This window comes from Daphnia carinata, chromosome 5 (assembly GCF_022539665.2).
Source record: "Daphnia carinata strain CSIRO-1 chromosome 5, CSIRO_AGI_Dcar_HiC_V3, whole genome shotgun sequence".
NCBI lineage: Eukaryota > Metazoa > Arthropoda > Branchiopoda > Diplostraca > Daphniidae > Daphnia > Daphnia carinata.
This window is the reverse complement of record NC_081335.1, coordinates 346,780-357,273: the sequence shown is the minus strand read 5'-3', so window position 1 is coordinate 357,273 and position 10,494 is coordinate 346,780. Positions and strand designations below refer to the sequence as shown.

The following is a 10,494-nucleotide window of genomic DNA, read 5'->3' as shown; positions in this document are numbered from 1 at the left end:
CCTGCAACAAGACATCATTTTCAATTGAATAATTTGACTACCTGCCTGTTGTCTGCCACACATTTTTATCCATATAATATATGTTTAGATTGCCTGGGTATTTCGTTTCGTTAGTTACCTAGACAATGGACTAGCGCACTTGACATGATCCCCGTGGCCAATTAGATATTGGTACACACAGTTAACAATCCTGTTCGTGCATATATTGCTCTTGTCAAGTATTGTTAAAGATACACTAGAAGAGCCCCAGTGTGTGAATATGAACCCCACAAACTCTTCATCCACAAACCAATAATATAAACACTTTATAACTCATCATGGGCGTTGTATGTCGAATGCAGTAACCGCAAATCCTAATCCTCAAAATATCTTAACCATTAATGACGTATGTGAATATCAAGCAGCGTGTCCCTTTCCCCCGCATTCTTCCAGTTTTCCTCGACTGTATCCTTTGCTTTCCAACTGAAGGTTTCCTTGAAGTGCACCTGGTTTGACATTCGAAATCCGCGCTCGTCTTGTTATAGTTTCCTCAAACGTCTGGTATATGCGCAGGGTACCCTGCTTATAGGCAGGTCTTTAAAAATACGTTCTACCAAAAATCTTGTAAGCGGATTACACCCATTTTTACATCATTTATATACATGCTAAAAGCTAAGGATTGGCAAAGCACAAAAAGCTTGTTAAAAACAACATACACAAAAGCGCCTGCAGCATCTTGGATTCTCGTCAATAGATTCTTGTTCCTGTATTGCTCTGCGGATTTCACATAATTGATTGGCAACGGGGCTGGTTGATCACATGGTGCTAGCGTTATTTAGTAGACGGAATTTGGAATTTTCTGTTATATTTGTATTCACCTTTCAAAGGACAGGTGCTGCTCTGTATGCCTATAAGTTTGGCCCATTGTCAGCTTTGTTAATTAGTCTCTAATGCTTGACAATGAATCTCGAAACAAAAATGCTGTTTGGTGACACGTGTACAAATTTGTAGCGACAAGGTACTGTAATTATCTTTCAATTAGACAATTTAGGCGCACTATCATTGTTATGTGACCCGTTGTTTATTGTTTTTTTTTTTTATCCTTTTTAATTCCACAAGTAAAATGAAACATCGACTTTCACGTTGGAATGTTTATGTTAAAAATCTAGTGCTGGGTTGTAAACCTATTGAAAGTCGTAGGACAATTGCCACCCGGTTTCATTTAGGAGATTTTGAAATGTCGCAGCTGGGGAAGGCTATACACAATTATAAGAACCTTAACTAGAAGAAGAAACGAGCCAGCGAGAAACTTTCAAATAAGAACGTTAATGAAGCTGAGAATTGGAGAGAACTTTATGAATAGCCTGCTACTAAAAGATTAAAAGGAAGAAGCAATAACCTATTCAGTTAATACGTATTCTTTCGTTTCCTCATTCACCACAATTTGCATAATTAATTTCTCTGGCTTCTTCGCTTTACTTGGATGCATTTTTCATTTTTGAATGTTGTGCTTAGGATATATGAAGAATAACCAGCTGATCAAACCATCGCACAAAAACATATAGTAACTGACCATTGTGTGTTGGCTTTGTATGACGTCAGGTGACAATTTAAAAAATGGATAGGCAATTTATTTTCTGATTTATTGTATTCTATCCTATTATAGAATTCGTACCGAGCCTAGTAGAATACTGGCATCCCTATGCATGTCTTGGGACGCCTATTTATTCGGGGACTGACAACCGTTGATCGATTGTTTCGTCTTTTTCTTAACGTTTGTTTCCTCATTAATTTTCTAGTGTCGGGTTAATGCTGGTGAGCATTCCAGTACTTGCAACAACCACGATCTCCAATATCTTTCTTTTCAGTAAAATACATCTGGTCTCTTTCTATCTGGTGCTAGAGCACAGACAGGTTGTCCACTGAATCTGCTCATTGACTTGCAGGTTGCAACAACATTTTGTTTTGACAAATGTAGACTATTTTTGCCTTTCAAGCAAAGCGAATCGTCATAGTGATTTAGTTTTTACTAGATCATGTAAAACATATGATCATTTTTGCAAGCTCTTTGAATTTATGATTCCTTAAGAAATTAATGGCTAAATCCACCAAGTGTAGACCGTATCGCTCCAATTGTCAAGCAGACGACAGTAGTGTACGAAGACGCTGTTTTTGCATTCCTCATTTGTCATTCACCAACGTTTCTCGTCTCGATTGCAAAAGCAAGCAACGTTTTCGGCGTTTGCTTCGCAATGAGCACCCGAGGTAAATAATTTAATTTTTCTATTGGGCATTTTGCAAATCGTTAGATACGGCTGTTGGCTTCATGGATTTTTACCTTTCAACGTTTCAGGAGTAGAGACTGACGAGCAACAAAGGATTCGATTCCAGGTAGAGCTGGAGTTTGTGCAATGTTTTGCCAATCCTAATTATCTGCACTGTAAGTTTTTGTCTTTGTTTGTGGCATTAATAATTTTTCCTAATGTGAGTCTTGCAATTGACAGTTCTTGCTCAACGTGGCTACTTCAAGGATCCTTCTTTTGTTAATTACATCAAATATTTACAGTATTGGAAGGAACCTGCTTATGCAAAATATCTAAAGTATATCAAACTTTAAAATAGTTTTGTCTAGCAAATTTGAACTTTGACTGTGTTTTAGGTATCCCATGTGTCTGCATTTCTTGGACTTGCTTCAGTACGAGCACTTCAGAAAGGAAATTGTCAATGGTCAGTGTGCCCGTTTCATTGACGACCAGCAAATTCTCCACTGGCAGCATTATACCAGGAAAAGAGTCAGGCTACTTCAGAGTCAAGCTGAAAAGCACATGATGGCTATTCAAAATGAGCCAACACCCCAGAAAAGTGTATGATTTGTGGTATGTCTTTTCGTGAAATTTTTAAAAATAATCTCCTATTGGTGACTTCTACAAGACAATATAAACAAATTCTTTTGTAATGGTGTTGTATTTTGAGTGATATCAGAGTTAGCCCTGAGGCAGTAACAGACATTTCTGGAAAACTGTTTGAGAATGTTTTGAATGGAATATTGGCTAATCTTCCCTATAGGTGGATTCCTTATGTATGTCATTTATCGTCAGGCACTATGCTTAACAACCTCAACAAACAGATTTTCTTGACTTCTTCAATACCAATGTTCAGTTCTTCTTCAGCAGAATGCTCCAGCCTCTCAACTATTCCCTTCAGAATTGCTTCTTTCTTGTTCTGTCTTGCACATATGACAAATGGAAAGCCAAATTTGTCTCTGTACCTAGTGCAAGTTTATTCCAAAGGTGTTGTTATTTATCAATCAGCTTCGTCATAGCTGTATATGTGATGTTGTAATAAGTTATCATTACTTGATATTGGTATCTTTTAACAGTTGTTTCTCTTCAGGGGTCATAGTGTCCAAACCAGCAGCTTTCTGTTCAGCTGAACTCTCTTGGGTAAGGCTGCCAAGTTCAGCTAGTCTCCCAGCCAAATCAGGATGTAATCTTAGCACACCCTCTTTACCTACCATTCAAAGCAAAGAAAGTTTAAAAATAAATTAACACATTTCTCAAAGATGATCCCATTGTGTAAGAACAATACCTGTTTCTGGAAGGAGATCTACAAATGAACAAATTTCCTGATGAAGATGATGGACATCGCGAAATGGACGGAATCGCCACACGGCAGCTGCGACTATTGAACAATGCTCAATCACATTACCGAATCGACCAATAAAATCTTCATAATTCAACTCATTCACTTGCGAAATTTTGAGCACATCAGACATTTGTATGCGTAACAGGGCTGAGAAGTGGCAGCTTGACAACGACCTGAACAGAATGCAAGCGGCCTGTAGTTGCCAAGGTCATAAACAATCAACATTGATTTGTTTGTGTGTGCAGACGAATCGGAGAATAAACATGTTGTTTCCCGTAGATGTTTTCATCCCATTAATTGATAAGTGACGCGAGGTTCTTTAATGCCGTTTGTCATTTGACTCGAGCCGTTTCTTAGAAAGATAATGGAGAGTAGCATGAAACTTTGGTATCACTATATAACTTATTTTCGTCATAACATGTGGAGGACTGGGGAGAAGCATACAAGATTTCCATGGTCAAATCTAAATTCCCTACGTGAAAGTTGACAATATGTTTTCGTTCGGCATCAATACAGAATACAAATTTTCGAGATATTAATACTAATTTCTATAACAGAAAAGACCAAAAAAGTTTTTAGAAATTGAGAGAGAAGGCAGTAGCCGCTTCTATGTGTGCTTGTCGACGGTTCACGTGATCGTCGGGGACTTGAGGGTCATCCAGCTGTCAGCCATGTTAGCGAAACAGCGAGAAAAAGCGTGATAGAGGAAATTTTGGGAGGACAAGCCGACAAGGTGCCCTTACTATGCTTATTTTTCTAGTTCGAATGTCGCGCTATTTATAGCCAACGTGCATGGGTTCACGTTGGAATTTCTTGTGCCAGCCGCACGAATTCGGGCTTGGCGCTTCGGTTCTTTAAAAGGACACCAACTGGCGGTACGTATACCAAATAGCCCCAAGCTCAATACTGACGAGCTCACTTCGACTGCACGATCTCGTCTGTCCTGTTGTGATCATTCCTTCTCCTCTTCCAGTCAAATTTAAACAACTCAGTCAGTAAGTTTTATTTATTTGAAACGTGTGAATTTATTGGTAAACGATTAGACGCATAAGGAGACGAATGGCATCTTGAGTATTATCGGAAAACTTCGAAGTATTTTGTTCTCGTACCGAACGATCCCGTGCCAAGGTGACCTTCGCGTAGGGAGGATTCACTATATTGATCGAGCCCCGGCTACTACCGTTTCTTGTAAAAGTGACTTTTTAGTGCGTCTTCCTTTTGCAGTCTATTCCTTGAAAATTCTTTGTTTGAAAATTGGTAACATAACTCCTCAAGTCTAAGCTATTCAGAGTTAGAAATTTCAGTATTCAAAACAGTTGCACCCAATTTGGCTGCCCTTAGAACGACCTCTAGGTTGGCAACAGAGCTAAGGTTATAGTTGTATCTGATAACATTTAGCATTTTGATGTAGAGTTTTGCACAGAGAAATAACAACCATGGTTTTAATGACTTTATTCTCATCCAAATTTTTCAATTGACAGAAAATGACTACCTACTTCAACTACCCATCTCCAGCCCTGCAAGAGGAGCTCCGCACCATTGCCAACAACATCATTGCCCCTGGCAAAGGTATCTTGGCTGCTGATGAATCCACTGCCACCGTTGGAAAGCGTTTCGCCGACATTGGACTCGAAAACAACGAGGAGAACCGTCGTGCTTACCGCGAGGTATTGACGCTCATAAAGACGATGTTAAACATATTCATTCTCCAAATTTCTAATTTTCAAATGTTGTTCGTATTGTAGCTTCTCTTCACCGCCGATGCCGCTCTCAATGACAACATCTCCGGTGTCATTCTCTTCCACGAGACCCTCTACCAGAAGGCCAGCTGCGGCACCTCCTTCGCCGAGCTTCTCAAATCCCGCGGAATTTACCCCGGCATCAAGGTCGACAAGGGTGTTGTCAACTTGATGGGCTCTGAAGATGAATGCACCACCCAAGGTGATTCACAATCCAATAAACTAACCAAAATTCGTTCTGTATCAATAAATACTTTTTACGCTTAAGGTTTGGACGATTTGGACGCTCGCTGCGCCCAGTACAAAAAGGACGGATGCCAGTTCGCCAAATGGCGCTGCGTCCTCAAGATCGGCAAGAACACTCCATCCTACCAGGCCATCTTGGAGAACGCCAACGTCTTGGCCCGCTACGCTTCCATCTGCCAGACCAACGGCTTGGTCCCCATCGTCGAACCTGAGGTTTGAATTCATTCCATTTGTTCCTTCTCTGTTATTAACTTAACTATCATTCTTCTTTTGTTCAGGTTCTTCCCGACGGTGATCACGACTTGGACAGGGCCCAGAAGGTCACCGAGACCGTCTTGGCCGCCGTGTACAAGGCTTTGAACGACCATCACGTCTTCCTTGAAGGCACCCTCCTCAAGCCCAACATGGTCACAGCCGGCCAGTCCTGCAAGACCAAGTACACCCCAGAGGAAGTCGCCCGCGCCACCGTCACTGCTCTGCAGAGGACTGTCCCTCCCGCAGTTGCTGGAGTCACTTTCTTGTCCGGAGGCCAGTCGGAAGAAGATGCTTCCGTCCACCTCAACGCTATCAACGCCCACCCTGGCCGCAAGCCCTGGGCTCTTACCTTCAGCTACGGCCGCGCCCTCCAGGTGCTTAGCTCTCTTTTTATTGATTTGAGTTTATTAAATCTTTTATTTCTCAATTTAGGCATCAGTCCTCCGCGCTTGGGGTGGCAAAGCCGAGAACGTCAAGGCTGGTCAGGAAGAACTCCTGAAGCGTGCTAAGGTATTTCTTGCTTTTCAAATCCCGGTTTTAAATTTTCAACTTCAAGTAACTCAAAGTTAACATCTTTAACGTAGACAATATGATTGCCTTTTTTTGTGCATGAGATCTAACAATTTTTAGAGTTGCTGTTTTGTTTGTTTTTTGTTAAACCTTAAAAAAAATTATTATTTTCATTTTTCTTTTGTTTGTTGATTGAGCATTTTGTATGTTTGTTTTTGTTTGTTTTCTATTTTTGTTTTTTATGTTGCGTTCTACCAACAGGCCAATGGTTTGGCTTGCCAAGCGAAATACGTTGCCGGATCCATTCCTAGTTACGCCGCCGGTCAATCTCTCTTCGTCAAACAGCACGCCTATTAAAAGAATCTACGGTGCCTTGATCTGAAGTCAAAACCTACGAGGAAAAAAAATTATCTGATACCCCATTCCATATTCTTTTTATGACCAATTTTTCTTTTGCACTTCAGTTAGTTTCAAAGAAAATTATTCAATTGCAAACTTAAAAAGAAAAAAGATATAGCTGCATGTCAGCATGGTTTATGGTGTAGTCACGTCAATAGTCTATTTCAATAGAAATCTCTTATGTATTTTCCTCTTGATCCACTGCTCAAGCCAGAATATATCCCTCTCTTTCACAAAACAAGAGACTTTCTTCACATAGAAAAACCTAAAACCTTTTGATGTGAATGAATTATTCAGGCCAACGGCGACGCCGCTCAAGGCAAATACGTGGCTGGAACTTGCGTCGGAGCTGCCGCTGCCTACGACTTGTTCGTCAAGAATCACGCTTACTAGATTCATGAAAAGCTTGCAATGGTGTCATCGTCGTTATAAAAAGAAAAAAACCAGAAAGTCGATTTGTTTCAACGAACTTGGAAAAAAAAATTGTGAATGCATTTTTTTTCGAAATTTTCACTTTTTTCAATGTTTAGGTAAAATGAACGAGGATCATCGGGGATTAAGATTGTGGTAGTGTCATAATAGAATTTCATTCACTATTATCCACCTTTGGTCCTTTTTGTTTTGGGTGTTTAAAAGCTGGAAAGTGATGTAGTAAGATCACTTGCTTTTATTGTATGTTATTGTTTTCAACATCCAATACACGATACCAATACCAGCAACATATCAAGTACAATTTAATCATCGTGATTGAAACTCAGTGTTTAAACCTTATTCACTTATACAACACAAAGTCACAAGTTACACATTGGATGGTATGGGTTGTCTATCTATGCTAAACGACACGTCTTACTTCAAAAAACCTTTTGAGATAATAAACCTGACCGGCAGTCATGGTCAAGAGAACAAAGGCCTCGAAGAACGACCACATCACCACCCGCGAATTAGTGCTTTCGTTGATGGTCCTGTGAACGCGTTCACGTAGATTCATGTAATCCTGTTCGTGTTTCACTGTCCTCAAGGCGCCAGACAGTTCTTTAATCATCTCCTCCAGCTTGGTATGGTTACCATCTTGTTTGAAAATGGAATCAGCTAGCTATGATACTGAACAACATTTTAAAGAAAAAATCTTTCTTACTGGCTGAATCTTGGTGGAGTTCTGCTGTGGGTTCGCCAACATCAATAGTGAACATGACAATCTTGGGGGTCATTGTGGACATTTTGTTGGAGAAACAGTAGGTGTAGACACCGTCCATGTCGGCCTTGAAGGCATATTTTCCATTGCTGACACGTTCTCCAGACTCGATGGTCTGACCATTTGGGCCAACAATGTTGAAATCAATATCCAAAAATCCACCTTCAGCTACTTCAAAGGTCAAACCTAGTTTGTCCCGAGGGGGGAAATGAATTTTATCAGTGTTACAACCAAAATCTCTGATTTTAATTAATGTTCATTATGCATACCTAATTTTGTGCCTGCCGAAACTTTTTCGAAGAAGCTGAATAATAAATAAGAGAAAAATGAATGTAGTTCTTCAAAAGGTAACTTGAAGAAGCAAGATGGGCTGTACACAGGTATGACAAAATTGTTGGTAACTTACCATTCCTCGGCGTGAGCATCTATCGTCATGTAATAGGCATTTGTGTACCCAATCAACAATAAAATGACAAAACAAATGTGATTCATGGCAGCTAAATAGAGTTAAATAGATTGAAACAGGCAGATTTTTACAAGAAACAGATTGGAAAATATACGTCTGTTTCTCCGGCTACAAACGATGACGTGTAGCAAATCGCGATAGTTTAGTACATATCGATAAAACACTATGGGCGGGAATATCAGTTGAATTGTATATTAGATTTTTAATGTCTCGGAACACCAAGAAATATAAATTCAGACTAAAGAATAAACATCGGAAAACAAGGACAAAGTTTATGACAATAACATTTTTAGATAACTTCGTTCAAAATTTTAAGTCAGTCGTTGGACGTTCACCATTCAGCTGTCGACAAGACAGCTGAAACATAAAAAAAAATTTAATCAAACATTATATGTGTTCCTACAGTAGGAATACATTTTATTTAGAAATGTTACTGCTTCGTAAATGGCAAACCTTTATGTGGCCAAAATATTGACGCCATATTCGCCATTTTGTTTCTTCATCCGTGCAGGGAGTTGGTCACATCAGTTGTCTGAAGCAGACTGTGCAGTGTTCACTATTGGGGTTCAAGGAGTTGAACCTCGTGGCTCGTGCTCGTCCAAATAAATTGGTGAGTAATTGCCACATATTACAGTTCAAAACTCTTATGACTAAACTTTTGCCATTTTAAGACCTTAGTAATTAATGTGCCGAGTTAGAAATTCGTATTTTTTTAAACTATTGCCTACTCCTCTCTCATACTGGTAACAGACAGAGGAATGAAAAAACCTATTTGTACAGGTTGTGGGTTGCTGGCCTGCAGGCTTAAATTATATTTTGCTGTTCAGAGACACGTGCTGCTATTACTATGTATCACAGGATAGTGCACTTAATTGATCTGAAAAAGAATGGAATCTACTTTACAATAAGCTGTGTTCGAGGTAATCATTCTTTGTCTGTGTTAAGTATCTGTAAATAAAAACCCCTCCTTTTTAGGAAGCATTGGACGATGAAGTAAAATTTTAAGCTAACAAGTAAAAATTCAATCAAAGAAAAAAAAGGTAATTTTACAGTGAAACATTAGCCACAGTGAATATTGCTTTCAAGATGCCATCTGACTGTGTGCTAATCTGAGGTTTTAAATAATGTGGCAAATTTTTAGTGAACATGTATTGTCAAGCTTTTATAGAAAAAAAAAAAACCCAGGTCCGGGCGAAATCCGTTGTTAATCGTCACTATTGAAATGGCTCAAAAACTGAATCGATTTTTACGCTGTATAGCCGAATACGATTTTATTGCGACTGTTCAATTCGAAATCCTATTTAATCTTATTTTTACCTTGTGTATTTTGCCCAGTTGTTTGCCAGTACCTGAGTAAGTGTTGGGGATATAGAGAAGGAACCCTACGATATCGAAGGTCATAGTGCATAGACTGTACTTCCGTAGCACATCTACGTATTTAAAAAAACCTAGGGGTAGGAAGAAGGAAAAAGTTGACTGGTAGCTGCATACATTTTCATCACTTTCATTGTTCTATGTTTGACTAATTTCATTTTACTTCTTTGTTTTACCAGGTGGTATCCAATTACTTCCTGTATTGAAAAAATTTATCCCAAAATGGTATGAACCTGGGACTTTATAAGCATCAAGTTAATTACACCCTAAAATCTGGTAAATGCTACTACTTCGGGTTCTATTATGTTGATCCGCTCTACCTAAGCACGTGCAATAGTTGCGTAAAGTCATAGTGGTATACAGTTCAATTTTCTTTGCCTTCCTGACAATCGACGAGTGCCTCATTTTTTTCCCGTATATCTTTTCGGGGACAGAACTTTCTGTACATGTCAGCTAATGTTGTTTCTGATTCATTTTATTTTTTAGTTATCCAAATTTGGACAGAATGGTGTTTCAAGAGAAAATCGACAGTGGTTGATGGAGGAATTGAAACGCCTCAAATCTGAAAAGGCTACTCCATGCATTGCAGTGCAGGGTCTCAAGAACATGCATACTATCAATTGGACTTTGTGAAAAAGGAACTTGAAGGCGAAATAAAAAATCATCATACAGTACAGTTGGAAAACAGG

General features: G+C 39.3%; 4 protein-coding genes across 6 annotated transcripts; 2 read left to right on the top strand and 2 right to left on the bottom strand.

The window, feature by feature from the left end:
• Positions 1–2,114: 2,114 nt before the first annotated feature.
• LOC130696951 (mediator of RNA polymerase II transcription subunit 31-A-like) lies at positions 2,115–2,935 on the top strand. 2 transcript variants are annotated; one of them, XM_057520093.2, is made up of 4 exons: positions 2,115–2,244; positions 2,333–2,419; positions 2,484–2,580; positions 2,639–2,935. In XM_057520093.2, exons 1-4 carry the CDS (start codon positions 2,232–2,234, stop codon positions 2,847–2,849), a joined length of 408 nt encoding a protein of 135 aa, XP_057376076.1. In that variant the 5' UTR covers positions 2,115–2,231; the 3' UTR covers positions 2,850–2,935. The 2 variants fall into 2 exon arrangements, with proteins under 2 accessions (XP_057376076.1, XP_059351446.1); XM_059495463.1 differs by having other exon boundaries at positions 2,163–2,244; positions 2,339–2,419.
• LOC130696949 (2-oxo-4-hydroxy-4-carboxy-5-ureidoimidazoline decarboxylase-like) lies at positions 2,925–3,828 on the bottom strand. Its single transcript, XM_057520090.2, has 3 exons — positions 3,568–3,828; positions 3,336–3,489; positions 2,925–3,247 (listed from the first exon to the last, which is right to left on the bottom strand). The coding sequence occupies exons 1-3, from the start codon at positions 3,752–3,754 to the stop codon at positions 3,064–3,066; spliced, it is 525 nt and encodes a 174-aa protein (XP_057376073.1). The 5' UTR covers positions 3,755–3,828; the 3' UTR covers positions 2,925–3,063.
• Positions 3,829–4,457: 629 nt separating this feature from the next.
• LOC130696939 (fructose-bisphosphate aldolase-like) lies at positions 4,458–7,492 on the top strand. Of its 2 annotated transcripts, none has more exons than XM_057520081.2 (7): positions 4,458–4,619; positions 5,106–5,291; positions 5,370–5,565; positions 5,632–5,822; positions 5,888–6,238; positions 6,297–6,374; positions 7,071–7,492. In XM_057520081.2, exons 2-7 carry the CDS (start codon positions 5,109–5,111, stop codon positions 7,164–7,166), a joined length of 1,095 nt encoding a protein of 364 aa, XP_057376064.1. In that variant the 5' UTR covers positions 4,458–4,619; positions 5,106–5,108; the 3' UTR covers positions 7,167–7,492. The 2 variants fall into 2 exon arrangements, with proteins under 2 accessions (XP_057376064.1, XP_057376063.1); XM_057520080.2 differs by lacking the exon at positions 7,071–7,492 and adding an exon at positions 6,636–6,970.
• On the bottom strand, positions 7,423–8,560 carry LOC130696948 (transmembrane emp24 domain-containing protein 2-like). Its single transcript, XM_057520089.2, has 4 exons — positions 8,372–8,560; positions 8,235–8,269; positions 7,909–8,151; positions 7,423–7,841 (listed from the first exon to the last, which is right to left on the bottom strand). The coding sequence occupies exons 1-4, from the start codon at positions 8,455–8,457 to the stop codon at positions 7,606–7,608; spliced, it is 600 nt and encodes a 199-aa protein (XP_057376072.1). The 5' UTR covers positions 8,458–8,560; the 3' UTR covers positions 7,423–7,605.
• Between the last annotated feature and the right edge of the window lie 1,934 nt (positions 8,561–10,494).